Raw genomic sequence first — 25833 nt, forward strand, 5'->3', positions numbered from 1 at the left:
GACGGCCTCCCCTGTCCCGCCCTGAGCCCCGCGCTACCACTTTTCGTACCGGCGCTATTCTGCCTGTTGGCTGCAGCAGCTCGCTGTCACGGTGTCACAGTGTCGCCTGTCGTTGTGCGCCCCCCCCAGTGTGCGTTCGTTCGTTCGTCGCTCCAGTCCGTCTTTAAAGATCCCGACAGCTCCAGTTACTGGTCCCAGCCGAAACTGTAATCGTTCCTCGTATCTTGACCATCGCTGCCCTTCAGACCTACTTGACGATGGGCATCGTCAGCAGCAAGCCCGAGGAGGGGCCTGCTCTCTACTTGAGAGACCAGAATAGATGTACGTTGTCCTACCCTTTCCCCGCCTTGCCCTTGGATCTTGCTGGAGGCCTGCGCCGAGGTTGTGGCTTGTTACTCTAACTGACCGACTCTGTTTTGCAGTGAGCATATCCTCTTTAGTCGTCACAAACCCACGGAAGCGCACTTCTGTAAACATCGTTCCCAATGCCTTTCCTGCTACTAGAGTTTCTGCCCAGAGACCTCTCGGCGACACATCTCCTGTAGAGTTCGTCCAGGTATGTTGCGACGGTTTGCGACCTTTCTTTGCGGCGTCGATGACTGACCTAACCACAGGATCCTGATATTTCAAATCCAACAGCACCACCGAACTTCTTAGTCAAGCTCAGCAACGATGACGAGCTCATATTTTCCTTCACATTCGTTATGCGCCAGGCGCAGCTTGCGCAACCAGCCACTTCCTCTGAACCAGCATCCGCTCCAATTGATACCAGTATATCGGGCCTTACCTACGTCTACGCCTCGAATCTGAAAGAAGTCGAGAACTTGGTGACCCGAGAGTTTCATGCCGACCCAAATCTACATAGAAATGCCAACGTAGCATTGGTCGGCGATTATACTACAGGAGGAAGCCCGTCGGTATCGTTCGAATGGACATGGAAATGGAAGCCCCCGAAGCCTACTGAGGATAAGGGTGGCGGCTGGAGGAACTCGTGCAGCGTACTGTGCCACTCCTTTCGCGTTATGCAAGCGTGCTAACCACCACCAGTTTGTCGAGTATGACCCTCGAGCTCACCGACTGCACACGCTAGCTAGTTTCTCCTACTTCGTTGCAGGTACTAACCCTCGAGATGCTCTTTATCCCTCATCTGCTCATGCTTTTTCAGGCACACCCGCGTCTTTGAGCCATCCAAATTCACCATCGCCCCCTTTCCTCCTGGCATCTCCGCCTAAGATTCGCGTTGCCTCGTCCCAATCAGTCGACTCTCGTATCACCGCTCCTGATATCATAGATGAGCCTGTTTCGCCTCTTATTCCTACAGCTGAAATGCCCCTTACACCAGGCTTCCCACAGGCCAAAGAGACTGTCAAAGTTGACGTAGCTTGTCCCAAGCCGAACGAGGAATCCATGGTCAGCGATGACGGTCCCGTCTTTCGGGCTACCCTCAAAGCCCTTGAGCAAAAGACAGGCAACATGAGGACACAGATGAAGAAGGTTCTGAAGAAAGCAGAACATGCGCATTCTTGTCAGATTGAAGCCAACGATGCTTTCACCGCGTTCGTGGATGCTTTGCGAGAAGCTGCAGCAACCAATGCCAACGCCGTTCAACCTGCTTTGACACATTACTTTGATAAGATTGCCAGGGAAATCTTATCGTATGAGCGACAAAACACTTATAACCTACAGAAGATCATTATTGAACCCGTAACCAAATTATACCAAGTGGACATCAAACAAGCCGAGTCGAAGAAGCGAGACTTCGAGGAGGAAAGCAAGGATTATTATGCATACGTATCGCGTTATTTGGGACAGCGTCAGGATTCGGTCAAGGCGAAGAAGCTTGCGGAAGCCGATTCCAAATACCAAAACAAGCGACGAAACTTTGAGCTTAAACGATTTGACTACTCTAGTTTCATGCAGGACCTCCACGGCGGCCGCAAGGAACAGGAGGTTCTGTCTCACCTGACAAGGTTCGCTGATGCTCAGACACGAGGTTTTATGGCTACTGCGAAGAAGATTGAGGTTCTTCTACCCCAATTGGAAGCTTTGTCCAACGAAGTTCAAGAGGCCGACAAGGAATATCAGTATCAGCGAAGAGAGCGTGAGGAAAAGAGACGCCTTCTTGAAAAGAGCAACACACCGTACAAGGAACCCGAACAAAATAGCACTGCAAGCAATACGCCCGTCGGCTCCGCCACCAACGGCAATACAGGCAATACCTCGGATTCAGATTTGGGCCGTGCTGATAGCACCGGGTCTCAGCTCAATGCCGGATCAGTGAATGTTCCATCAGGTGTGGAGTTATCCAGATCTCCAGGTAGTCTTGGTCAGACAGGTGTTGGAAGTCCTGCAGCTGCTTCCAAGTTCAAGGGTATTCGGGATCTTGAGGAGCGAGATAACATGCCATCTGCCGTCACTCACCGGAAGGAAGGCCTTCTGTGGGCTCTCAATAGACCGGGAGGACATGTTGACCCTCGTAATTTGAACAAACAGGGCTGGCACAAGTAAGTCTCCTGATCTGGGGTATGACAAGCCTTTTCTAACATAATTTATAGATTCTGGATCGTTCTGGACCAGGGAAAGCTGTCAGAGTACAGTAACTGGAAGCAGAAACTTGATCTCCACATTGACCCTATCGATCTTCGTATGGCATCTGTTCGAGAAGCCCGTAATGCGGAGCGGCGATTCTGCTTCGAAGTCATTACCCCTAGTTTCAAACGAGTGTACCAGGCGACCTCTGAAGAGGACATGAATAGTTGGATCACAGCTATAAACAATGCTTTACAGAGCGCCATGGAAGGACGCAGCTATCAAGGGAAGCCAACTTCATCAAATGGCGATTCTTCCCTAAGAAGAGATATTGGCTCTGTGCTCACAGGAAAGACACAATCGCTGAGCCACGGAAATCATCATAGCACCGCCAATACTGGAATACCGAGTCGAAGGATAACCGTTGGTGCGCGACCAAGCGCAGTCAGAACCTCCAGCTCTGGGTATGACGAGAACCCAGACAGGGTGCTCCAGATGGTCCGAGACAACGATCAAGGCAACTTGTGGTGCGCCGATTGCGGTTCAGGATCCAAGGTTGAGTGGGTATCGATCAATCTGGGCATTATTCTTTGCATCGAGTGTAGTGGCATTCACCGATCACTCGGAACCCATATTAGCAAGGTGCGGTCTTTGACGCTGGACATCAAGTCCTTCACCATTGATATTGTCGAGCTTCTACTGCTAATCGGGAATCGGGTATCGAACATGATTTGGGAGGCGAAGCTTGACCAGTCGCTGAAGCCAACGGCACAGGCAAGCCGAGAACAGCGACTCCGGTTCATCACATCAAAGTATGTAGATCGTTTGTTCGTCGAACCCATTTCGCCCACGCTGTCACGATACGGGACAGCAGAGGAGACACTCTTGGCAGCCATTAAGAAGAATGAGATACAGCAAGTACTCTATGCGTTGGCGCTGAAGGCAAATCCCAACACAGTTGACAAAATGAGGGGCACACATGCTGTATGGCTCGCCCTGGCCGCTGCAGATCCAGCAGCTCCCTCACCGGGAACTCCACACACGGTAACCGATGCGGAAGCAAAAGCTGTGCCGTTCCCTGTGGCCGAGCTATTGGTTCAGAATGGAGCCGAGATTCCTGCAACTATGCCAGCGTTTCCCCTGGGCCGCTTCGCCCAAATCTATGTCGAGCAGAAGCGTGGCCGTACGGTCATCGAAGGGTCGATGGATGCAGTGCCCTCATTACCTAGTAACATGAGCCCAGCCGAGAGGCTTCAGCGAGAGAAAGAAGCCAGGCTACAGAAGCGAGTCAGCACAGGGGGCAGGTTGGCCAGATCTCCCATCCCTGAGAGATAGGAACCGGGACAGTAGGAACCACTGGCAGGCTTAAGTTCCTGTTGCTTCTTGAACAATCTCCCCCGGACACACAAACTGATCGGGAAACGATTTCGCCCCTGCAATGGGCTAATTTAACGGACGACAAACTGTATTTGGTAATGAAGGATGGTAGGTATTTTGACAGAAGACAAGGACAGCACAAAGGAGTTTTCTGGCGTTTACGTTTGCTAATGGCTTTGTCCATGCCATACGAATGGGAAAGCCATTCTGGAGACTGGGGCACTTAGGAAAGAATATGAGAGAGGAGAAAGACACAAGTATATACTATTTTGGATTGACGGTAGAAAGGAGAGAGTGGCACATTGAACGTGTAGAGCACCACTGCGGGCATGCTAGGTCATTGGGTATTGACAGGTTGTCGTTGCTGTTGCTGTTGCTTACCTTAGCTTTGCTTACTTTGTGGAAAGAGATAGGCTTGATGATATTGAATAATGGTAATGTCGAGTTGAAGCCAAGATTTGGTGCTGAAAATGCCCGTGACCTGTACATGCAAGTCTGCAGTAGAGACCCGACTGGACGGTCCCCAAGCCCCCTCTGTTGCTACGTCTATTATCTTAACTTGCAGAATAATCTATCGAGAGCAGTACTATTTAAAAGCCATTGTCGAGCAGGCTAGAACATGGTGGCTCCTTATGACGCTCGTGACGGACGAGGCTAGGAACAGGCGTCGTGTGGGCAGGCAAATGTCTCATCCTGACAGACAACGTGACTTGAAACCGGCGGATGACGATGTGAAGTAATAAGACTGGGCCATGGGGTTGATAGTGGGTGGATGGGCGTAAATGTGCGTGCATAGTTTATTGACTTGAGGAAGATACAGTGTTGGATCATCTGAAGGTTAAGCATGGGCTGATATCTCGATCTTGGTATATGTGCATACCTCGAACCCGTTTATGTCATCTCCACTGACGGCTTGGAGGAATCGGATGAAGGCTTCAGACCCACCCGCAAGGCATATTGCAGCAGTTCTAGCGGTAGTTTTACTGAGTTAGTAGAGACCTAGAGGAGGCTTTGCTCCACTGGAACGTCAAGCAGAGATCCATTCTTCAGTGGATTTTTGGCGTTTGGGACCCACCCATTTACAGGTGAGAGACAAGGCGACCGATGCTGTCATGGACAATTTCACGAGGCGAATATGGCCACAAGCGTGACTCTCTCGCCTGCGTGGACCAAGTGAGCACTTCATGTTTGAACGACTCCGACCAGATAAAACAACCTACAACTTACTGGCATATATTTGAAGCCCAGTTCTGATTGAAACCCTCTTGAGACTCGACTCGACTGTGACTCAACTGAACTGGACTCGACTTATCGCATCTTGCATCTCGGGTACTCGGGGGCTGCTAGAAGTGGCTTGGATCGGATCGAATCAAGAGGTGCTAATGTACCACTTCTAGGCAGTTGTCGCACTCAGGTACCTTAGCTTACCTTAGCTCTAGGCTCCCTCCACCATCTCCCCGTCAAGAGAGTACCACCATAACCTTTTCTTGGTCCAGGCTCAATTCACGCCCTTGTTCGCTTCCAACTTCCTCCTGTCCATAATCTTTTGCTTATCCTTACCCTTCATTCAAGGCATCGTTGTTCATCCATAGCCCCCCACTGGCTAGCATACTTTATTCTTGGTCGACGGCTTGTACCACCTCATCGTGAACCATTTCACCCGGTTCCTCCTTGGCTTCACGTACAAATACTCACCCTTCTTGGCCATCGCCATGGCTCCGCAACCCGAGAAGAGCCAATTGAAGCGCCCGCGCGTTAGTCCATTCCCTTCTCTTTGGCCTTTCTGAAAAAGACTCACGTTCTATTTTGTTGGTGGGCAAAATGTTGGCGTTTTCGCAGCTCTTTTTGCGCCTGTCGTTCCATCCCGTGTCGCGCCATCGATCGCCTATCATTACTAACTTGCTTGGCTTCGCAGGGCTCGTTGCCAGATGATGAGACTGAGACCAAGAAACCTCGACGAGCTGAGCGCCTCGAGGCTGATCCAGACAAGACCCCAATTGTCAACAAGCAACATCTGCCATCACCTCTCACACATCTTACCGATGACTCCAACGAGCTCAACAAGGAGCCTACCGCGACTCCCCCGGGACAGAAGCAACACGAGATAACCCCCAAGAAGACTGAAGACACATACTCTCAAGGCCAAGCGCTATCGTCACCACCTCAAGACACTCAACCACTCAGCCAGTTCGTTGATCGCCACCCTGCCATCTCCGACGACATCGAAGACGAAATTCGCGAAGGTGTCTGGGGATACCTCGTTCCGCTTGATCCGAAGTATGGCGACAAGCCGATCGTCCTGAAGAAACGAAGCGCATGCCCCCTACCAGACACAGTGGCCGATTCCGCCAAGCAGGATAATAAACATCATACCAACGAGAACGGCAAGTCCGCTGCGATGAAAGACGAAGAGGCCTTTGAGAAGAAGAAGAAGGAAAAGGGCGTCTCTTCTGGTGGTTATCTAATTGGACGCCACCCCGAGTGTGGTTAGTTTTAGAATGATCTGGCGTCAGTTGATGACACTAACTAACTTACCAACAGACATTGTTGTCAACGACGGTATTGTGTCGAACCGGCATTGCCTTATTTTCACCGAAAACAAAGGTAACGATACTGTCGCAATTGTTGAGGATCTGTCGAGCAACGGGACGTACGTCAACGAAGCCATCGTGGGCCGAAATCAGCGCCGCGAACTTGAGGAGCAAGATGAGATTGCTGTCCACGGCAAGGCGCGTTTTGTCTTCCGCTACCCCCAGAGTCGACAGACAAGCGCTTTTCTGCAACAGTACACTCTTTTAGAGAAGCTTGGAAAGGGTCATTTTGCCGAGGTTTATCTATGCGTCGAGAAGGCCACTGGCCAGCGCTTCGCAGTCAAGATTTTCACAAAGCACCCTGGCGTGGAGGATCGCTCAAAGACGGAGGGCTTGCAGCAGGAAATCGGTGTATTGATGGGGGTTAGTCACCCAAACGTTCTTTGCCTAAAGGACACTTTCAACGAGCGTGATCGCGTGTATTTGGTGCTCGAGTTGGCACCAGAGGGAGAACTTTTCAACTACATCGTGATGAAGCAGAAGCTCAGCGAAGATGAGTCAAGGAAGTTGTTTGTGCAGCTCTTCCAGGGTATCAAGTACTTGGTAAGTCATGACTTTCCCCTTCTATGTTCTATAAGGACGCTCAAGGGCTAACCGTGCCTGTTCAGCATGAACGTAACATTGTGCACCGAGATATCAAGCCTGAGAATATCCTGCTGGTTGATAAGAATCTGCATGTAAAGCTTGCTGACTTTGGCCTGGCCAAAATTATTGGAGAAGAATCTTTCACAACTACACTATGTGGAACGCCCAGCTATGTTGCGCCTGAGATTCTCGCAGACTCCAAGCAGCGCAAGTACACAAAGGCCGTCGATGTCTGGTCTTTGGGAGTTGTGCTTTACATTTGCTTGTGTGGTTTCCCACCTTTCTCCGATGAGCTCTACTCGCGCGACTTCCCCTTCACACTCTCCCAGCAGATCAAGAGTGGTCGTTTCGACTACCCTTCCCCTTATTGGGACTCCGTAGGAGACCCAGCCCGTAAGTGAATAGAATACCGAGGCCATTATACAGTTGCTAACATTGCACAGTTGACCTCATCGACTCTATGTTGATTGTTGATCCCGAGAAGAGATTCACGATTGACCAGTGCCTGCAACACCCGTGGCTCACACAGAGTAGCCCCGGTGTAAATGACAGCACTGGTGGTCTCGTCGGAGGCATTGCAGGCCTCGAGGTCAACCGAAGAGCCCCTGCTCGTGAACGAACTTTGCTGGCCTCTCTCAACACTGTGCAGGTCACTGCTCAGCTTGAAGTTGGCAAGGACAAGAACCCCGTGAAGGTGTTCTCAAAGAACAAAGGTCGCGTTACCAATATTGCAAAGGAGTCTGACCCCGCCGCTCAACGGGCACCAGACGAATTCATTGAGATGGGAGGTAAGGGCGACCAAGAATTATTCGCGGACGATGATTCGAGCATTTACCCAATAGGTGATAATGGCGAGAAGATCAAAGCCAACAAGGCCAAGCGATAAATCAGTGGGTTTGGAATGTTAGAGTTGAGTATGCGGGATCAGGGAGTATTTGGCTTTGTTCTGGTGTTACTCTCATTGAGTTGATTTTCGATATTGGTTGTTGGAAGGAGTATCTTCTATAGAGACGGTACATGGGATCACCGGTGTCTTCTATTGGATAAGTTGTTTCTGGTTTGTTTCTTCGCTTGCATACATATTGAATCAGGGAGGAAAGGGGATGGATCTGTTGAGAAGGGCTGCTCATCAGCCAATAGTAACTTGAAAGCGTACGAAAAGTCTTGATTGTTTTTCATTGCCTGCTGAAAGAGTTTTGAGCAGTACTTGTATATTGTGAAGTGTTACACACCCGACTTAATACATGGCCAACCGGGAGACATGATAGCACGACTTTCCTGCTCTCGCAGCAAAAGCCCGAGACTGATCAAAGGTATCTACTGTGGCAGCATAATCAAGGCCTGAGAAGGGAGAGACTTTTCCTGGTACAAACTATTTTCAATTTTCTCTCTTATTCCTTTCTTATTCCTCATGGAAAGCAACAAACTAGAAACACATTTAGAGGTTCAGATGACAATACATCATCATGCCGAATATGTGGCAACTAAAAATATACTTAGAAGAGTATAGAAACCTTTCAATAGTTTGAATTGACGATAGCCAAGGAGGCTTATTCAAGACAAAACTGTCGAGAGCTGAGATAGATGCACCATTCAACCATATTCAACTTATACGAAGCTCTTTGTTATCTCCACGTGACTTATCGCTTAGCGCCCACACATACACCAGGTTGGAGAAAACCTATCTGGCGGGGTTCTGAAGGCCCCACCAGAGAGGGCTATTCGTCTGGGACGAGAAACTTCACATTTATCCGCTTGTCGACCTTACAAACGCCTCGAGATCGTCCCCCCGCGCGTCCCCGGAGTTCGCTTCTTTTCCTGTTGCCTTATACTCGTCCGCACCGCCCAAGCCGGAACGAGTTACTCGACGATCACCGCGACCGAAATCTCTACATCGAACTACCATTCCCGCGAGGGAGTCAAAGGCAGCAAACATGGCCGAAACCAAGACTGCCGGCCAGCCCACTCTGGTCTTTGTCGATGGATCCTTCGAGGACCTCGCTGCCGAGATGGCCGACTACCTTAAGGCTGAGGACGCCAAGCAACTTCTGAGCCAGGAGAAGCCTCCTTCTCAAGAGGAGGTCATTTCCAAACTGGTCTCGGCCTCTGGAGCCCTTAACACTGTCCCCGAGAAGGAGTATACCGCCGCTTCCAACCTTATGACCCATCTCGTCCTGATGTCCTCCGACCCCAAGAAGTTCTTGCCCACTCTGTGCACCACTTTTGCCAAGCCTCTCCTCAACTCTCCCGTCCACGGCGCCGGCCTGTCACTCAACGCCTTGACCACTGTCTTTAACCTGCTCGACCCCGCCGACCCCGTCCGCGCCCGCGTCTTCATGGAGATTCTTAAGTTCCTGAGAGCTCACGGCATGTTTGAGAGTCTGCGCACATATCTCGATAAGCTGCCCGAGTGGCTTGCTACCTGGGGCACCGATGCCGATTTCCAGCGAAAGATTTATGAGGAGGTCGCTGAGGTTGCCATTGAGGCTGGCGAGGAGCAGTAAGTTGTTCCCCATTTGTGCGGTGTGCGCGAGTGTTTCTGTTGGCGACTCGGAATCAGGCTGGAACCATTCCTGGGGATATCTGCAGACACTGATGATCGCACCTGTATGGTTCATCTGCTGAACAACCTGCTAAACATGTGACAGACAAGCCTACGAGTACGTCGTCAAGGCTCTCCGAACATTCGACGGCGATGCCATCTCCTCCGAGGAGGCCCAGCGACTATCTCTTCGTGCCGTCAAGAAGGCACTCACTTCCAATAACCACTTCCTGTTCCAAGACCTGCGGGGGATTCCAAGCGTCCAGGCCCTCAGCGACTCACACCCCGTCTACTCGCAACTCCTCGATATCTTTGCTGAGCAGGACCTGGAGGATTACAACGACTTCAACGACGAGCACCAGGGTTGGGTTGAGAAGGAGAAGCTCGACCACGAGAAACTTCACCGCAAGATGCGCCTCCTAACTTTCTCCAGCTTGGCCGCCTCCACCCCTAGCCGCGAGATCGAGTACTCCAAGATCACCAAGGCTCTCCAGATTCCCGAGAACGAGATCGAGATGTGGGCTATTGACGTGATCCGTGCCGGACTTGTTGAGGGCAAGCTTTCCCAGCAACGCCAGAAATTCCTTGTTCACAAGGTCACATACCGCGTCTTTGGCCAGAAGCAGTACCAGGAGCTGGCTAACCGGGTTGACCACTGGAGGACAACCCTGCAGAACGTTCTGGGTGTTTTGCGCCAGGAGCAGGCCAACGCCAAGGCTCAGAAGGAGCGCGAGATTCAAGAGTTGGAGCGCAAGGTCGCCAACGCCGGCGTTAGCGGCAACCAAGATGGCGGTAGACGCCGACAGAACCAAAACCGGGAGCCTCGCGAACCTCGAGAGCCCCGTGAACCTCGCGAACCCAGGGAGCCCCGGGAGAGGACAGAAGATGACGACTAGACGAGGCAGAATAAAGAAGGATATGCCAGGACATGACTAAAAACGAGACTAGAGCAGTCGTGGGGAAGAAAAACGAGGGGGCTTTTTTCTGGGAATGGGGGACATTGTTATACCTGCTTTGTGTTAATACATCGTTGGGCATATGAGAGAGAGAATCCAGCGAACGAAGGGTTGCTAATGCGAATGGCGTAGCCGGTTTCATGAGCATATTGGTCTTCTACCTTCCCAGCATTGAGGCGAAGATGGTGTCATGGCACTCTTCTTCACAATAGAACAAAAATTGAATGCATGTTAAACACAAAGCGAGTCTTGTGAAGGAGGTGTGTAAGGGGCAGTTTGTTATTATATTGTACATGTTTTATTGACTGCAGTGACCTTTTTGAACCAACAGAACGGAGACATTAGAATGATGATGTGAACTTTTTGTGAGGATCTGGGTTGTGTATCCGTCCTATAAAACAGTTAGTGACATCTTCACAGTCAATATGTGAACAGCATAACAAGGCAGCGCAAATTTAAGTACATAAACCTTTCATGGCAGGAATGGCATTTTCATTTCACAATCCCTCGAGAGTAAAGAATTGGCATAGAAGCCTAGCTTACCATTACGTCGATTGACAAGGGCAACATAGCCTCCTGTTCCCACCAAAATGACGACCACGAAAGGCCAAAACTTGACCTCGTCATTGCGACGGGGCTTTGGTGGTTGTGAAGAATAGAAACGACTGCTTCGAGAAGCCAGAGAGGAGGATGTGAAAGGACTAAGTCTTGAGGCCGAAGCGACGAAGCGCCCGGACTGGAAGGACATGCGAGAAGCCATTGAATGTGACCAAAACTTGGCTTCTTCAGACTGCTGTGTAATTATAGTCTAGGTATATTCCGTTGAGAGTCAGATGGGCAAAGCAATCGATTAACTGAAGCCTGTAGTGATGAGTTCAGGTGGGACCATGTTGAGTGAGGCATAAGATCGTATGGCAAAATCAGGCGAGGATTAGACATGAGTGATCACGTGACCTTGCTCCTGAAACCTTATGAGGTACAGGAGGAAACAGAATAGGTAGGTTAGTACTCTTATTAGCAGATAAAGGCAGAATATAATATTCAATCCGTTGTTACGAGTTTATCATTGAGAATCAACAGTTGATCCCATATGGTATTCACCAATCGTGACTAGGCTGGTCTGTCAGTGTCACGACTGTTCGAACAAGGGGCCAACCCAGTCAAATATCCCGTTGTGGTTCATTCAAAAGGCTTAGTGTCCTTTATGCTTTTTGATTTGTACTCATTTGAAATGAGCCTGAACAAAGACTATAGAGATTTATTAGATTGCTGAGAACGAACAGAATCCTTACCTGGCTACTATGAAACGAGGTGGTTGGTGGTTGGTTCAGCTGCCGCCCGCCTACTAAACCAGCCTCACACAATATGATTGACCTCAGCTTTGTCTTAAATGTCAAGCGCTTGCATTTGCACCCCGCATGAGCTCATCAGGTACAGACTACACATACTTCAACGGTAGCTCCCGCTTTGGCGCCGGCATATTCTCATTGACATCATTTGATTCTTGAAGAGGAAACGAAATGTAAGCGTTTAATCATCGTTGTGGTAGTCGACTCGTCTCATTTCGCCCTGTCTACAGCTCTAGTTGCTACGCCAACTACACCTTCATCATGGTGTCAACACCAAGGCCGAAGAGTCGAAGAGACCCTCAGACGCCGCGATCGCAGAAGAAACGCATGCCCAAGGGCCGTTACAGCGATGGACACTGGTGGTGTAAGTGGTAACTCTGTCCACCTAATAATTGATCGGAACTCTGACATCTCTGAAGGTAACTGTGAACCCCGCCAGAAAGCCACACTCCGTGAGGTTAAGAAGTCTGGGCCGAACAACGGCAAGCTTTTCTGGAAGTGCGACGATTGTAATTTCTTCCTCTGGAGGGATGAGGCCAAGGTACGCGAGTCTGGGTTGAGGGCTTCCCGAAGAGGTAGCGAATCCTCCAAATCTGAACCTCCACCCATGACACAGCAATCACTTGTGTCTTATGGGTACCAAGTGACTCCGAGCCGGCGTCAGAGCGACGATGATTCTGCTAGCAGCACAGAATCCGGCGAGGATTCAGAAGCCGATACCCCAATGCCCAAATCGGTAAGAAACCGAACCCAAATTGCCGACCATTCAAAGCTGCCGTCTCCGCCTACTGCAGCTGTCGAGACACCCAGTCGTGGGCCGTCCAAGAGACGGCGCGACGTCTTCGAGGAAGATGAAGATGAGTTCAGTGATATTGCCTCGGATGAAGAGCGGCAAATGGCTGCGATTGCGGAAAAGAGCGCCGAGAAGGCCGCCCAGAGCCGTTTCACTACACCAACTACCACTCGCTCTACCGATGCGATCTCGGGGATACCAACACCTTCTGTATCGCGCACACTGTTTCCCACCAGCGAATCCAAGAGACAGAAGCAAGTATCCTTTGAGTATACCCCCTCCATGTCATCTACTACTCTGTCAGCCAACACAACACCTTCAAAGACTCCATGCAGAATGCAAGAGCCTCCTGCAAGTAGCCCTCCGGAGACGAGCTACGATGTGACAGACGAAGTCATGAATCTTTTGAGAGGCCAAAACATTGACAAAAGCGTTTTGTCATCTGTGCAGAGGATTCTGGAAACTGCAGCACGTCGCACTAAGGGCATCGTTCTAGGCCGTGACTCTGCGCGGTCAAGCCTCAAGACCAAAGATGACAACATTGCTACCATGCAAGAGCGTATTACTGCACTCGAGAACCGCGAACGAATGCACAGGAGTCAGATGACGAATATCAAGGCTGGTTTGATGAAGATGTATGATGACAACTGATTGTGTCAAGTGTCAGGTTAGACATGGCAAAGTTATGGTTATAATGATAATGCGAGCTTTGGACTTTGGTAATGTAGTTAGATATACCCTTTTAGCGATTAGTCAATAGTAACAGAGTAGTTTTCGTGTGGCAGCCCAAAAAAATACATCAAGTTGAAGGTGTATTTATCGTGTCCGTTTGGATTACACCAGTGACTGGCATTCAAGATAAACTACATGTCGACTGGACCCTACATAGGTATTCAAGAGTGTTCTATTATCATCCGAGACGTAAAGTCTTCATCGTTTATAGGCTTAGCAACATGGATTAGTGAATTTTATTTCTATACAGCCCGACTCCAGGACAGCCCCTCCCAAGTATATGCAATTCCAATTTATACCGCTTTATCGCTAAAAGTCAGGGCCCAACCTTTCAGCAAGGGCCTTTTCAGTGTTGGCATAGACCTCGTCAGGAGGAGGGGTAGCATCGAGCTTGAGAACCTTGCCAACCTCCTCAAAACGGTTGACGACAGGCATGCTGGTCTCGATGAAGGTACGGAATCGCTTGCGGATACTCTCGGCGTTGTCATCGTCACGGCCGCTGGTCTTGCCACGCTCGAGAAGACGAGACTCCATGACGTCCTCCGGGCAGTCGAAGAAAAGGACAAGCTTGGCGGGGCAAACAGTCTCTTCAAACTTGACGGCCTGGTCCATCTTACGGGGGAAGCCGTCAATGAGGAAGCGCCCCTTTTGCGAAGCCTTTGCCTTAAGGTCGGCGGCCATGGCGTTCTCGAGGAGAGCAATAGTCACCTCCATGGGAACAATGAGACCGTTTCGAATGTAGTCCTTGATGAGATCTCCGTATTGTGAACCGGGTCTTTCCTGCTCGGCACGCAAAAGATCACCAGCTGAGAGGTGGCAGAAGCCGTGGTCCGAGACAAGCTTGGAGCACTGAGTGCCCTTACCAGCGCCAGGACCGCCGAGAACGAAGATGACAGTCACATCCTTGGGGTCGAAAGTCGGAGTTGACTTTTGGGGCGCGATGGTCGCGGGCGCATCTTGTTCGATAGCAGGCATGATGAGATATAGAGCTGTAGTTGGAGGTTGAGGTTAGCTGAGGAGTTTCATCATGGAAGAGGGGGGTTTACCTTTTGATTGGGTACCTTTGTCAATACGGGATCATCTAGGTATAAATAAAAGGGACTTGAGGGGAGGGAAATACAAGGAAGAGGAGCCTGATCTTTTGCTCGATAGAAGATCGATCGTGTTGATGCTGCCAAGACAAGGAGGAGTGGACTAGACCCTTGGATTGAGCGGTGTCCAGCACGTGGAGGGCCTGAGGCATCCATGATGTTGCTACAGCCCACTTTACAAGCTCAACCTCAGATCAGCTCTTATCAGATCAACCACAATGTAACATCAGCGATCATCTTGATAGAAAAATATAAGTGTTTTGACCAAATTATTCCTTCATGAGCTGATTCTAATACTTGATTGCATTGCCTCCACCATTCGACTGGAGCGAGAATCTCACAGCTCATGGACACAATCTTGATCAGCTGCAAGTGATGATCCCCTGTCATCGACTATTGATACATACAGTTCACTCCAGATCATATGCTGGACATGCTCCTGGAATCCTGAACACTGACCTAGAACTACACTTGCTCCAAACTTCTTACTGACATCTTCATAAGTAGCCTGGCAACGACCTCATCCCACCCGGCAATGACATGATATTCTCGAATATAGGCCTGCACCCATTATTCATAGTTCAGCGTGACCATGGGTTTGTAAATCACCATGGCGTTGGCCGATTTGAAGAATTCGCCATCGGCATTGCCAATCTTGCTGAGTCTGGGCGAGATCTGAACCCCAACGACTGGCTCTCCGCCCTGTTTACCACTCTTGTAGCGAACAATGAGGTCGTCAAAGTTATCGCTCTCGTCGTCGGTGTCCCAGTCTGTCACAAAGAACGCCCTCGACTTGAGGAAATAGCTGTTCAGCTTGACCGCTTTGCTGACAATGTTTCCAAGCTTCTCTTCCGCCTTGTCCTCCTCGTCAGAGCCCATGAAGATGGCTAGGTCATTCTTCAACTTTTGGACGATGCCTTCAACCTCTCTGTTGTTGTCTTGATCAAACTGCTCGTTCAAAAGGTTGGCTGTGTGAGCTTTGACACGACTCAGTTCTGGCATGCTCTCGCAATCGATCTCTATGCTTTGTTAGTACAATAAAGTAAGAGATAGATAGATGGGAGGTCATACTAGAGATGTCCAAGCAGAACAACTGGAAAACTCTGCCTGCAGGGCCACCGAAGATGGCTGCTTCGCCTTGGAAAATGTAACGGACGAGGCACTTCCAGATGTACTGCTCAAAATAGAAATCAGCCAGGTGGATGTCTTTCTTTTGCTCCTTTTTGAGCGCTTCCACCACGCTGTGTTCTGCTTCCCGAGGGGCCGCCTTTCGGTAAGGTTTTACTGTGAGAACCTGAGCGACGAAAGCAAAGATCTGGTATCTGATACCCCCCCAGATACGTTCGACTTCGTCGTCGGTCACCTTAAACGCATCATTAAAGTTGGGGTCCTTTTCAGCAAGCATGGCAGCCATTTCCACTCTCAGCTCATCGGCATAAGCCCGTGTCTCCTTGAACCTTCTGGTGAGTTCGACGTTGTCGTCAAGCAGTCTCCCATTTCTATCCAAGGACATGGCGAGTTTCTTTTCACATTGTTTGAGCTTGGAGGTGCTGTCGTCCGGTGAGCTAACCTCGAGGAGTTGGCGTTCAAGGGAAGTGATTTTCTTCTTGGCCGCGTCAAGCTCAACTGCGAATCTAGTCGTGTGCAGAGTAGCTGAAATCCGTTCCTGAAGAAAGGTCAGACCTTCATGGAGGCTCTGAATTTCAGACAGGTTGCCCGAGGGAGAAACCTCAATGTGCGAGAGAGCTGGCGGGGCTGGCTGAGGAGTGGCAGCATTGTTACTGGCGGTCGCAGACTTGTTGGTCTTAAGAACAATCTTCCGCACCTTTTTGTTGGGAGAATTGGCTTCTTCGTCGGAGGATGATCGTTTCTTAAGTACAGTGGACTGGTTTATGGTGGCTAGAGGAGAAGTCTTGATCGCAGGATCAGAGCTAGAGTGCGCAGTCTCATCTTTGACCTGAATGACTCGAGATCCCGTGGAAGACATGGAGCAGAAGCGTGGGACGATTGGCTCGTCAGAATCACTTTCAGGATCCTTGAAACTCTTGGGGGCCGCAGCTCGCGAGGGACGCTCTCGTCTCTCAGGAGTCGTGAACTCCATGGCTTTTTGATGCGATGTGATGGGAAGTGAAAGAGGAGGAAGCAAGGGAATTAAAGATATCTGGTTTCGCAGAGGAGAAATGCGAGGACGTAAATGAAACGGTGAGGAGTCGAGGAGAAAGCTATGAGTTTTTATGCGGCCTGGGGCTGGCAGTGATGGAGAGAAGAGGAGGAGAACAATCGCGTGCCGAGCTGACACTGGCAGGGCGTTGCCGTCCAGTTTAACAATAGGCTATCAATAGGCCCTTTTGATTTACAATAGTAAAAATCAGGCAACAATGAAAAACAATACAAAAGCCTGTGATTGATATGTATGTCAATGGGCGGTGCACCTGAGGCTGTTCTTGGGAGTAAGTCAAGGGAATTGCGTTCTATGGTCCCTGGTTCTCTTGAGTTCCAAATGGTTTTATACTAATCAACGTAGAAAAAATAAAGTTTGTAAACGATTTTGTTGAAAAACCTTCCTATTTAATTCATCATTGGTATTCCTCTTTATAGCACAATCGAAGATCTCAACGTTTAGCCTTTAAGGTTTATCATGTCGAGGATAAATTGTCAATACACTGTAAAATCTCCTTATTTCTTTCCAAGTCGCTGTATCTGCTGAGGTTGTCCTTGATTTTCATTGACCAGAGATTGACCTGTGTCTACGCTCCTCTGGATCAGTACCTACCTAGGTAGTCAGGGGCGTTCGTTTCGATGTTTTTGTCCGCTGGTACCAATTAGCAATGATACACATGTATTGGGAAAGAGATGCAAATGAACGTGAGTTAGCTTTAGAGCTGATAATCCAAGCCTGGTCACAATATTGATATGTCTTTGTATGTGTTCCATAACCCAAAATCTTGAAGGCTTCACTGTTGATCGCTCGATCTTTTACTGTTAGCAGGATCAAGCGCGGTTCTTTGGAAAATTCCACAACCTCTGTATGGATATGAAGCTGCTGTCAATCATGAGAGAGACTGACCTCAACCTTCACTTCAAAGAGATCATGCTTTCATGCTGAATGTATTGTTGCCCTGTATAGGATCTCCCCCCATAAGGAACACACCGCATTCAATGTGATAGTAGTTTATTACGATTCCTTGTAGTCACTATTAGTCTCTGCCTCAAAGGGGAAACTTGTCACATGGCTGTAGTCAACGAACATGGGTGGAAATCTCCCCTTGCAGTCTTATTCCACAAAAAGCAAAGAGCGAAAGCACTGACCAAAGCATTACGAGGATGATCACTGTAAGAACTCCGTTGCAATTTCCGCTTGGTGTCAACGGGAATAATACAAGGTTGACGATTGCTTGTGTAGGATACTTCTCGAAGGCAGAGGCGCCGCGATCACTGTTTCATACAGATTGACGAGACCAGCAAATGATATTAATAGATACGAAGACTTACGGTTGGGAACGCGTGTCTCGATGCGTTGTAAACGACCAGCCAATCCGGACTAAGCAAATGTCCTGGAATGGAGATTAATCCCAGGTCGTCGGGACTATCCATATGGCTTCAAGCCTCCCCATTGGATAAATTATCTAAGTGCCGACAGCCGCGGCCCGCCCTATCTTTCCCACTGTCAGGGCAGCATTAGGGGCTTGGCTTCAAAACAGAGCCTCCAGCTAAGCTTCTGCTCACTGAAACTTCAGTGGGGATGATCGATGTCCACCACAGTATCAGCATGATTGGCCAGTCCCTCTTCTAGAACGCCCATTATCAAAATTGCCCAAAGACCGACTAGACTGTCTTTGTCGATTTGACCTCCCCTTTACCCATGCACCCACTCGATTCAAGGCCTCTTCTCACTTGGAATTTTGTTTCTCACTTCAAGACTTATTTTCTTCAGCCTCTTGTTGTTTCCGGCATTTGGGTCGTTCGCTTCTCTTTACCACATCTCGACTGGCTAGTTTGGAGTATCTCAAGCCTTCTCTCGTTCGAATGAAGGTGTCATCATCATCATCATCATCATCATCATCGCAATTCTCTCGTTTTTTCCATCTTGACCTGAAGTCGCGTTGAATCTCTACCACGCAGAATATATCAAACAATCAGACTCGACTCGGTCCCTTCCTTTCGAAACAACGACAAAATGGAGCCAGGACTCGTGGGATGGGTAATGGAGCTTACGGCCTGGGTGGCCCCTTTCTTCATCGTCATGTCGCCCATCCTCTCCTACGCCGACCAAATTATCTCCATGTACCGGAACAAGACCAGCGCAGGCTTCTCGCTCGACATCCCTCTCATCATGCTTGTCGCGTCTTTCCTGAGGTTCGATCTCTTCTGTCGCGACACGATTAGCACGAAACATAACTGACCCGCGCTTCCCGAAACACAGAATCTTCTACTGGCCCCAAGCGCAATACGATACGAGTCTACTCCTTCAGTCGCTGCTGATGGTTATCGTCCAAATAGCTCTCCTTAAAGTCGCCCTCGACTACCGACCTCCCCCACCTACCAAGGGCGGCGAGGCTGGTCTGCCATTTGCCGGTGCTGATGATGGTTTGATGGGCTTCCAGCGCCCTTATAACTTCTGGCAATGGCGATCCCCTCGACGGTAGGATCTTTTTTTAATTTATGTGTTAATTTGTTTGGTCTAACTGATTATAGATACTGGCATGCCATTATGTACTTTGCTGCCGGTCTTGTATTTTTGGAGCTTCTCCTTTCCCAGATGCCTGGACTATACGCCGTATATGCGAACACCATCGGATGCATTGGACTCGGCGTGGAAGCGACTCTCCCTATCCCTCAGATCTTGGTCAATATGCGGTCCAAGTCATCTAAAGGTCTAAGATTATCGGTCCTGGCTGCTTGGATTGGAGGTGATACCATGAAGCTTTTCTGGTTCTTCACATCGAAATCTGAGATTCCTTGGTCGTTCAAGATTTCGGGTATGTTCCAGGCTTCGTGCGACTTCTTCCTTGGTTTCCAGTACTTGCTTTACAATAGCCCCGAGGAACCAGCGCAAATCAAGGAACACCCCATGGTTGAGTGGGAGGCACCCAAGTCAACTACACGAAGTCATAGCCGGAGCCTCACCCCTACGCGACGACCTGCGCCATTTGTTGGCGCCGAAGAGGCCAAATAAGTCGTCCAAGCCCATGATTATATAAACGATCTAATGATAGTGATGTTGGATCTTGATGCGTATATCTGAATTCAAAGCTGCTGGAGTGGAAAGTCGCCAGGAACGTCAGGATAGAGAGAGGAGGTTCTTCGAAAGAGATGGGATGAGAAGCGATGCTAGCTTGAAAAGGAGGTGAGGGTTCAGTCCTGACGGGGTCAGAAAAGCCGAGTTCAAGAGCCGAGCGACCACAACAAGAAGACATTTTGAGTGAACATTACGATATCTTCTTGCCTTCATCATTTCCGTTCGTCTCAGAGGACCCCACAAATTACGCAAGCCCAGCGATAGCCGGGTCTCGGTTTTGGGCTGGGTCTTGCAGATCCTGGCTTGTTTTTGAAACAGGCACAAGGCAAAGTCCCACCACTTTCAGCTACAGTGGCATCCAACCATCGTTATGTTGTGATAGCGGGATACATGTCTGGAGTATCTATCGAGCAGCTAAATGCGCATCTTGAGCAGTGTCATCTAAGAGATACAATAGAATATTGATTAATATGAATATATATAATACCATAGTTGTTACTTTGATCTGCATATTTGTGAAGTCTTGCTCTCTGTCGGTCATGCATTGGCCAAGATCCCAGGTATCAGGCTATCTCAGCCTCACTGCGCCCACAAACGTGCCAATTGCCAGCCCCTTTACTTCTGTCACTCAACGTCAACTTATTCAAGAGACAATCGATATTGACACTGTTTCCATTCTACCGACCGCGGACTCGCTCAATTCCCGTATTGTTGAGCCATTCGCATACTATCCTAGCTTGTCGAGTCTCCTGTGGTGCGACACTGCCGTAGCAGTGGCACAGATTGACTTAGCCACAGTTCTTATACAGACAGGCCTTTGCAAGTCAACAAACGCCCAAACCAGCCGATCACTGAATTGCATTGTTTTTCTGGAACCTGTTCCTCAAAACTCAACTCATTCAGCGAGCTTATACCTCTATCTTCAAGCTCCTTTATCTTCTTTTTCGTTCGTCAGAGGTTGTGGTTGGTAGGTTGCCTCCCCATGGTTCTCGCATAGTTGGTCGCCCAGCAACTAACCACAAATCGCAGTTTGATATCTATTATCCTCAACCACTATTCACCAGGCCTGGAAACAATTGCGCAACTCGTTTGAGTGGGCACCAAGTTTTCCATCTCCTCGTAACTTGAGGACTTACCGAATTCGACTGTGAATCACTGTCAAAACTTACTATATCTTCTTCCGCCTTTTTTTCATCTTCACCACAACTTCTTCACATTTACACTTCGCATCGCAACTCTATATCATAAGCGGTTTTCACCCATCTCAATCACATCTTCATTGCCCTTCGACTCTAGGTAGGTAGTGAAATATCTCTTTTCTTTTCTTTCAATCATGTCATAATATTCTTTCCTCATTTCTTCATCTTATCCCCGCACTCTCGAGTCTCAATAACCTTCTCTTCTCTCATCTCATCCCAACCACACATCATCATATTGCAACAATCTTACTTCTTCTCTTTAACACCTTCTCTTATTTAACAAATATCACCGCCACTCGCGCAGCTCACCTTTCTCCCTCTTAGCAATATTCTATTGTTGATTCCTTGATCAAGGTCAGTTTCAACTTGGTGCAGTCAAGCACTATCCCATTCTCTAAGTACGTCGGCCTCAATACGACTTCTCAACCATATCATCAACGCGGCTCTTTAGCATCACTGTTCACGGCGACTAACAGTCCTCAGAAACCCTCCGCCGAAGCCATGGCACCCGCAAATGCCAAAGCCAACTACAAGACCTACGAGGCTCAGGCTCGTATGGTTCGGGCTATCGTCGCCGCTCATCCCGACGTCAAGTGGAACTACAAGGGTAAGAGGGTGATTTCCTTATATCTCGTCGCACTTGTTTCTAGGGGTCTCTTGTGGCCTTAAGCCCTTGTTCTCTGTGTCCCTTCCCCATAACGCTGAGTCTGCAGGAGGAGGATTGACTCTTCCCCAGAAATCGCCGCTTGTTACGGCTCTGACATGACAGACCATGCTTTGAATCATCGATTCCGCAAGGTTCGGGCAACTGTCAGCATTATCCATGCGGCCCGTGAGCAAGGTCTCGATGTCAAGGATTTGACCACCGACGAAAACCTCCTCCCTACCACACAGGGAGCTATTGACAAGAACAGTACGACTCCCCGCTTGATCGCATATTTCTCCGATAACGCTATGATACTTTCTTGCTATGAGCTCTCACTAACTCGTTCTCCATAGATATTGCCAAATACTTTGGCCAATCTACCGCAGATGGCATCCAATTCCAGTTCCGAACTATCAAGAAAGACGCTGAGGCCCTTCGTTATGCCGCTAACAATGGTGATGATGTCGCCAACTGCCTCAACCTTGGCACAGCGTCCGGGCTGCCAAATACCCCATCTAAACCTACTCCGTCACGCCAGCCTGGAAGTCGATCGGCCAAGGGATCCAAGCGCAAAACTTCATACACGCCCTTGAATCCCATCAAGCGCTCCGGCTCGGAAGATGAAGACGACGACGAGCTTAACTTTGATGAAATGGATCATACTCCCTCAAAGAAAGTCAAGACAACTGGTCGTACTCCTCGTGGCCCTACGCCCTCTCGCACAGCTGCCCAGAAGGCCGCTGCTACTATCGCCGGCGCTTCCGCGCAGTACAATGACAGCGAGTCTCCGTACGAGGATGCCCCTACCCCAACTCCAGGTCCTACTTCGGCTCCTGTCGGTCTCCCTGCTGCAACGCTCCCTCCTTCTGCGACTGTTGCTCCGACCTCTATCTTTGGCAACGTAGAGCGTAAGCCTCAGCCGTCCGTGGTGGGAAATTCTGGTCTTGACATGATCAACTCAGTTGGCCTTGGATATCCCGACATCTTCTCAGTCGCGGGAACCTTTCGCGCTCCACCTCCCGATGACTCGTCCTACATGGAATGGGGTGACGGAGAGATCTAAACTCTCGATCTCGAATCGCGATCTCTGACTTGAGCAATAACTGATACCGTCGACAAAGATTAACGGATACAGTACCAAAATATGGATGAAAGCTCTACAGAGTGTACTATACAACATACCACAAAAGCACGAATGCGGAACCGGTTCTTTTTGTTAGCGACATATGGCTTGATCGGCTTTTACTGCCTTGCTGTCGGTATTTTGATCATATTTCATGCCCTTGCCCCCTGTTTTCCCAGCACAGATACCCCTTTTTCCCGCAACACAGAAGCATTCAGTTCTTTCCTTTGACACCAGACATTCGACACACTTCATGGCTTCTTAGCCGGTCAGTTAGTAAGGGTTCATTTGGGCATGAATAGTATGGGGCATGTATGAGTTCTAGCTAGCTATTGTGCTCACTTCAATAAACAGCGTGAGTCTTAAAATGTGGTGCCCTGTAATTTATGGCTGTGACATAACCATTATAGTATAAATACTATGATATGCTAAAAACAAGTGTATTAGGTGCAGGACAGCAGTTATCTGGCAAGATCATATTGAGTATGTCTTGTCTTGCTTGAGGCTCTGATCCGAGTGATCTTTTCCAAGTTGAGTATCGAATTGCCTTGACATGTTGTCGTGGATTCAGTAGTATTTCGTGGCTCGCATGAGAATGGCCTCGCTCAGGAGTTGCTTGATTTTGACTTGCTTTTTCATTGACATGTCTACGTCTCTTAGGATAGACATGTTGCTCAACTTAACAAAAGCTGCCACAAGGCATCTTTTTCCACAAAGTCATGATGAATCACGTTGACCAGCCAATAATCATCCTTGATGCCACTCAAAAGTTTCTCACTCTCAGAACCCCGGCCGTACACCTTGGCCCATTCACCCCAAATTCCAAACGCCTCCTCGCTCCAAGCTCGGAAACTAACCTCCTCAATAATAGTAGGCGTGATGATCTCCTTTCCGGGAAACACACCCCATGTCACGGCATTCGTAGACGGACCGGCTTCCGTCGAACCGTTCACGTGATCGCTGTTGTCCGATGAGAGATAATCTCCGCGTGCGTTGCTGGCGTAGAAGCATACAGAGTCTTGCAGCTCCGGCGATGCGAGCTTAGCCTTGAGAGTGTCCCATTCGTTGGCGGGGATGAAGAATTCGACGAACGACTTCTGAAAGACAAATCCGTTTGGTGGGCCCCAGCCAAAGGTGCCGTCGCTGGATCGCAAGCCGTTGACGGCAGGCTGCGAAGCGACAGTCCACCAGCCCTTGCGATTGAGTTGCAGGAGGTTTGGTTGAATAGTTGAACTCTCAGCCCGAAGCTCCTCCTCACTCCAGGGGATGGCGGAGAGCTCTCCCCGAATATGCTTGACAAACAGGTCGTTGATATCCTGCCGTGTCTTGGGGTAACCCCAAAGTTTGACAGCCTGTGTTACAGACATATGGAGGCTTACGCCGTATCCGTCAATCTCACCATAGGCGGGGGATCGGGCGTCACCAAAACGACCGTTAGGAAAGTCATCCCATGTCGCCTCACGGCCCAAAACGCCTTCGCCCTCCGAAATGGCGAGAGTGTTTGCACGGGTATTGATTGCTTCGGCACGCACGCCGGCCTCCTGTCCGGTAGCCTCCCATTCAGGATATATCGCTGGCCTATCACCAACAATCACACGATTGTGGGGGTCTGAGGCAACAGAAGAATGTCTTCTTGACTGCCGGGAGCGGGAGTGGCTGCTAGAACGCATGTTGGCGCTGCCATTGATCTGTAGCGAGGGAATGGCTAGTTCGTCCACTGCGATGGCTTCTTCGTTCTCTGGAGGGTCGGGGATGAGATTTGCCCGCTCCAGGATGAAGGATACGGCCTTCTCCAGGTTGAGCGTGTAAAAGTGGAAGCCTTTTGGGCCCGGTGTCTTGGACTTGATGGCCTTGATTCTGTCTATCAATTCACTGACGATATCCACGCCGACCATCTTTACCCGTTCATCATCACCTTTGACAGCGTCGAGGCGTGCGAGGAGATGGTCTGGAATTTTGGCATGGCTTAGCTTGGTTGTGCGCTTGATCATCTGGTAGCTCTGGATGGGCATAAGTCCTGGAATAATGGGAATTCCCTTAAAGGCACCGCTGGGGTGTTCTCGTAGAGTGGTCTCGAAGTGCTCGTATGCTTCAATGTCGAAGAAAAGCTGGGTTTGGATGAAGTCGGCACCAGCCTGCACCTTTTGCACAAGGTAAGGAAGATCATGCTCCAAGCTTTGCCCGAGAGGATGGCTCTCTTCGGCATGTCCCTCGGGGTAAGCTGCGACACCAATACAGAAGTAGTCTCCATGTGTCTTGCGGATATATCTGACCAGGTCAACAGCCCAGTTGAAGTCCTGGCCTCCGTCATCCTCAGAATCTTCTGGGTCGCGGTATTCTTCTCTTCGTGGGGGATCACCTCGCAGGGCCAAAATGTTTCTGATTCCCAGTGCTTTCGCATCTGAAAGCGCCTCATCGATCAGTTTCTTGCTCATATTGGTGCATGTCAGGTGCAGGCAAGTTGTAAGTCCAACCTCTCTCTGACACAACTCGGCCAATTCAAGTGATTTTTGGGATGTACTGCCACCCGCACCCCAAGTGACATTCACAAAGAGCGGTCGAAGGGCACGCTCCATTCGGTGAAGACGGTCTCGCAAGTTGGAGAAGCCCATGGCGGTCTTGGGCGGGAAGAATTCGAGAGAGAAGTATGTGCCATCAGCTGGCAGAGCAGCGATGCGATCGGTGATCTTGTCCATTGCGACGGACGGTGGGAGCTATCTTAATGGTTCAATGATTCGCGTTTATTCGTAATATGTGAATTGAGAAAGTTGTAGACTCGAAGTTGGACGGATATCGTCGGGGGGTACTTGAACTGTCGAATCGTTGATGATTGACTAGAAGCGGAGGGGAGATGCAATACTGGAAAGGGCAGTTAGCTCAAAGCTGGCTTGTCGCTCTCTCTTATCGATTAAGAGCTATCGTTCTCAGACCGAAGAGGGGAGGGGCTCTCGACTCAAGGAGATAACTCGGAGTGAGACGAGACAAGTCGAGTCGAAGACGTCGGGGTCCCTTTTCTTTATTCTAGATCGTGGAGGGGATGAGTTTTGTGGCGGGGCATCCATACTACATACTAGCGGGTAC

General features: G+C 49.5%; 10 protein-coding genes across 10 annotated transcripts; 6 read left to right on the plus strand and 4 right to left on the minus strand.

Moving 5' to 3' along the window:
* The first annotated feature begins 208 nt into the window (after nt 1-208).
* Nucleotides 209-3982, plus strand: FOBCDRAFT_24059 (uncharacterized protein). Its single transcript, XM_059610317.1, has 6 exons — nt 209-321; nt 423-556; nt 615-998; nt 1048-1114; nt 1166-2504; nt 2556-3982. The coding sequence occupies exons 1-6, from the start codon at nt 258-260 to the stop codon at nt 3862-3864; spliced, it is 3297 nt and encodes a 1098-aa protein (XP_059464470.1). The 5' UTR covers nt 209-257; the 3' UTR covers nt 3865-3982.
* Nucleotides 3983-5618: 1636 nt separating this feature from the next.
* FOBCDRAFT_271259 (kinase-like domain-containing protein) lies at nt 5619-7968 on the plus strand (the record flags this gene model as incomplete). The annotated part of the gene is made up of 5 exons (XM_059611455.1): nt 5619-5660; nt 5822-6392; nt 6448-7040; nt 7106-7475; nt 7526-7968. 5 exons carry the CDS (start codon nt 5619-5621, stop codon nt 7966-7968), a joined length of 2019 nt encoding a protein of 672 aa, XP_059464471.1.
* Nucleotides 7969-8809: 841 nt separating this feature from the next.
* Nucleotides 8810-10831, plus strand: FOBCDRAFT_24085 (uncharacterized protein). The gene is made up of 2 exons (XM_031176891.3): nt 8810-9582; nt 9731-10831. The coding sequence occupies exons 1-2, from the start codon at nt 9017-9019 to the stop codon at nt 10518-10520; spliced, it is 1356 nt and encodes a 451-aa protein (XP_031048024.1). The 5' UTR covers nt 8810-9016; the 3' UTR covers nt 10521-10831.
* A 1-nt stretch (nt 10832) lies between these two features.
* On the minus strand, nt 10833-11470 carry FOBCDRAFT_24089 (uncharacterized protein). The gene is made up of 2 exons (XM_059610330.1): nt 11124-11470; nt 10833-10971 (listed from the first exon to the last, which is right to left on the minus strand). Exons 1-2 carry the CDS (start codon nt 11338-11340, stop codon nt 10922-10924), a joined length of 267 nt encoding a protein of 88 aa, XP_059466963.1. The 5' UTR covers nt 11341-11470; the 3' UTR covers nt 10833-10921.
* Nucleotides 11471-11993: 523 nt separating this feature from the next.
* FOBCDRAFT_24096 (uncharacterized protein) lies at nt 11994-13379 on the plus strand. The gene is made up of 3 exons (XM_031176893.3): nt 11994-12102; nt 12160-12293; nt 12349-13379. Exons 2-3 carry the CDS (start codon nt 12191-12193, stop codon nt 13371-13373), a joined length of 1128 nt encoding a protein of 375 aa, XP_031048026.2. The 5' UTR covers nt 11994-12102; nt 12160-12190; the 3' UTR covers nt 13374-13379.
* A 147-nt stretch (nt 13380-13526) lies between these two features.
* FOBCDRAFT_178987 (adenylate kinase-domain-containing protein) lies at nt 13527-14623 on the minus strand. The gene is made up of 2 exons (XM_031176895.3): nt 14501-14623; nt 13527-14443 (listed from the first exon to the last, which is right to left on the minus strand). Exon 2 carries the CDS (start codon nt 14427-14429, stop codon nt 13764-13766), a length of 666 nt encoding a protein of 221 aa, XP_031048028.1. The 5' UTR covers nt 14430-14443; nt 14501-14623; the 3' UTR covers nt 13527-13763.
* Nucleotides 14624-15115: 492 nt separating this feature from the next.
* On the minus strand, nt 15116-16812 carry FOBCDRAFT_317220 (uncharacterized protein; the record flags this gene model as incomplete). Its single annotated transcript, XM_031176896.3, has 2 exons — nt 15617-16812; nt 15116-15564 (listed from the first exon to the last, which is right to left on the minus strand). Exons 1-2 carry the CDS (start codon nt 16644-16646, stop codon nt 15116-15118), a joined length of 1479 nt encoding a protein of 492 aa, XP_031048029.2. The 5' UTR covers nt 16647-16812.
* A 1819-nt stretch (nt 16813-18631) lies between these two features.
* On the plus strand, nt 18632-19774 carry FOBCDRAFT_24104 (uncharacterized protein). Its single transcript, XM_031176897.3, has 3 exons — nt 18632-18901; nt 18969-19187; nt 19241-19774. Exons 1-3 carry the CDS (start codon nt 18723-18725, stop codon nt 19719-19721), a joined length of 879 nt encoding a protein of 292 aa, XP_031048030.1. The 5' UTR covers nt 18632-18722; the 3' UTR covers nt 19722-19774.
* A 1710-nt stretch (nt 19775-21484) lies between these two features.
* Nucleotides 21485-23097, plus strand: FOBCDRAFT_290409 (uncharacterized protein; the record flags this gene model as incomplete). Its single annotated transcript, XM_059611769.1, has 3 exons — nt 21485-21590; nt 21720-21896; nt 21983-23097. 3 exons carry the CDS (start codon nt 21485-21487, stop codon nt 22690-22692), a joined length of 993 nt encoding a protein of 330 aa, XP_059464472.1. The 3' UTR covers nt 22693-23097.
* Nucleotides 23098-23121: 24 nt separating this feature from the next.
* Nucleotides 23122-25792, minus strand: FOBCDRAFT_248933 (methylenetetrahydrofolate reductase-domain-containing protein). Its single transcript, XM_031176912.3, has one exon. The coding sequence runs from the start codon at nt 25446-25448 to the stop codon at nt 23427-23429; it is 2022 nt and encodes a 673-aa protein (XP_031048045.1). The 5' UTR covers nt 25449-25792; the 3' UTR covers nt 23122-23426.
* Nucleotides 25793-25833: the final 41 nt, after the last annotated feature.

This window comes from Fusarium oxysporum, chromosome III (assembly GCF_013085055.1).
Source record: "Fusarium oxysporum Fo47 chromosome III, complete sequence".
NCBI classification, from domain to species: Eukaryota; Fungi; Ascomycota; class Sordariomycetes; order Hypocreales; family Nectriaceae; genus Fusarium; species Fusarium oxysporum.

Excerpts from the sequence above, each read along its gene's own strand:
- FOBCDRAFT_24059 (XM_059610317.1), top strand. The coding sequence starts at position 258 with ATGGGCATCGTCAGCAGCAAGCCCGAGGAGGGGCCTGCTCTCTACTTG. Across the intron at positions 557-614 it reads CTCCTGTAGAGTTCGTCCAG|GATCCTGATATTTCAAATCC; the intron begins GTATGTTGCGAC and ends ACCTAACCACAG. Across the intron at positions 2,505-2,555 it reads AACAAACAGGGCTGGCACAA|ATTCTGGATCGTTCTGGACC; the intron begins GTAAGTCTCCTG and ends CATAATTTATAG.
- FOBCDRAFT_24085 (XM_031176891.3), top strand. The coding sequence starts at position 9,017 with ATGGCCGAAACCAAGACTGCCGGCCAGCCCACTCTGGTCTTTGTCGAT. Across the intron at positions 9,583-9,730 it reads ATTGAGGCTGGCGAGGAGCA|ACAAGCCTACGAGTACGTCG; the intron begins GTAAGTTGTTCC and ends AACATGTGACAG.
- FOBCDRAFT_24089 (XM_059610330.1), bottom strand. The coding sequence starts at position 11,340 with ATGGCTTCTCGCATGTCCTTCCAGTCCGGGCGCTTCGTCGCTTCGGCC. Across the intron at positions 10,972-11,123 it reads CCTTGTCAATCGACGTAATG|GACGGATACACAACCCAGAT; the intron begins GTAAGCTAGGCT and ends ACTGTTTTATAG.
- FOBCDRAFT_24096 (XM_031176893.3), top strand. The coding sequence starts at position 12,191 with ATGGTGTCAACACCAAGGCCGAAGAGTCGAAGAGACCCTCAGACGCCG. Across the intron at positions 12,294-12,348 it reads CAGCGATGGACACTGGTGGT|GTAACTGTGAACCCCGCCAG; the intron begins GTAAGTGGTAAC and ends ACATCTCTGAAG.
- FOBCDRAFT_178987 (XM_031176895.3), bottom strand. The coding sequence starts at position 14,429 with ATGCCTGCTATCGAACAAGATGCGCCCGCGACCATCGCGCCCCAAAAG.
- FOBCDRAFT_24104 (XM_031176897.3), top strand. The coding sequence starts at position 18,723 with ATGGAGCCAGGACTCGTGGGATGGGTAATGGAGCTTACGGCCTGGGTG. Across the intron at positions 18,902-18,968 it reads CTTGTCGCGTCTTTCCTGAG|AATCTTCTACTGGCCCCAAG; the intron begins GTTCGATCTCTT and ends CCCGAAACACAG. Across the intron at positions 19,188-19,240 it reads CAATGGCGATCCCCTCGACG|ATACTGGCATGCCATTATGT; the intron begins GTAGGATCTTTT and ends AACTGATTATAG.
- FOBCDRAFT_248933 (XM_031176912.3), bottom strand. The coding sequence starts at position 25,448 with ATGGACAAGATCACCGATCGCATCGCTGCTCTGCCAGCTGATGGCACA.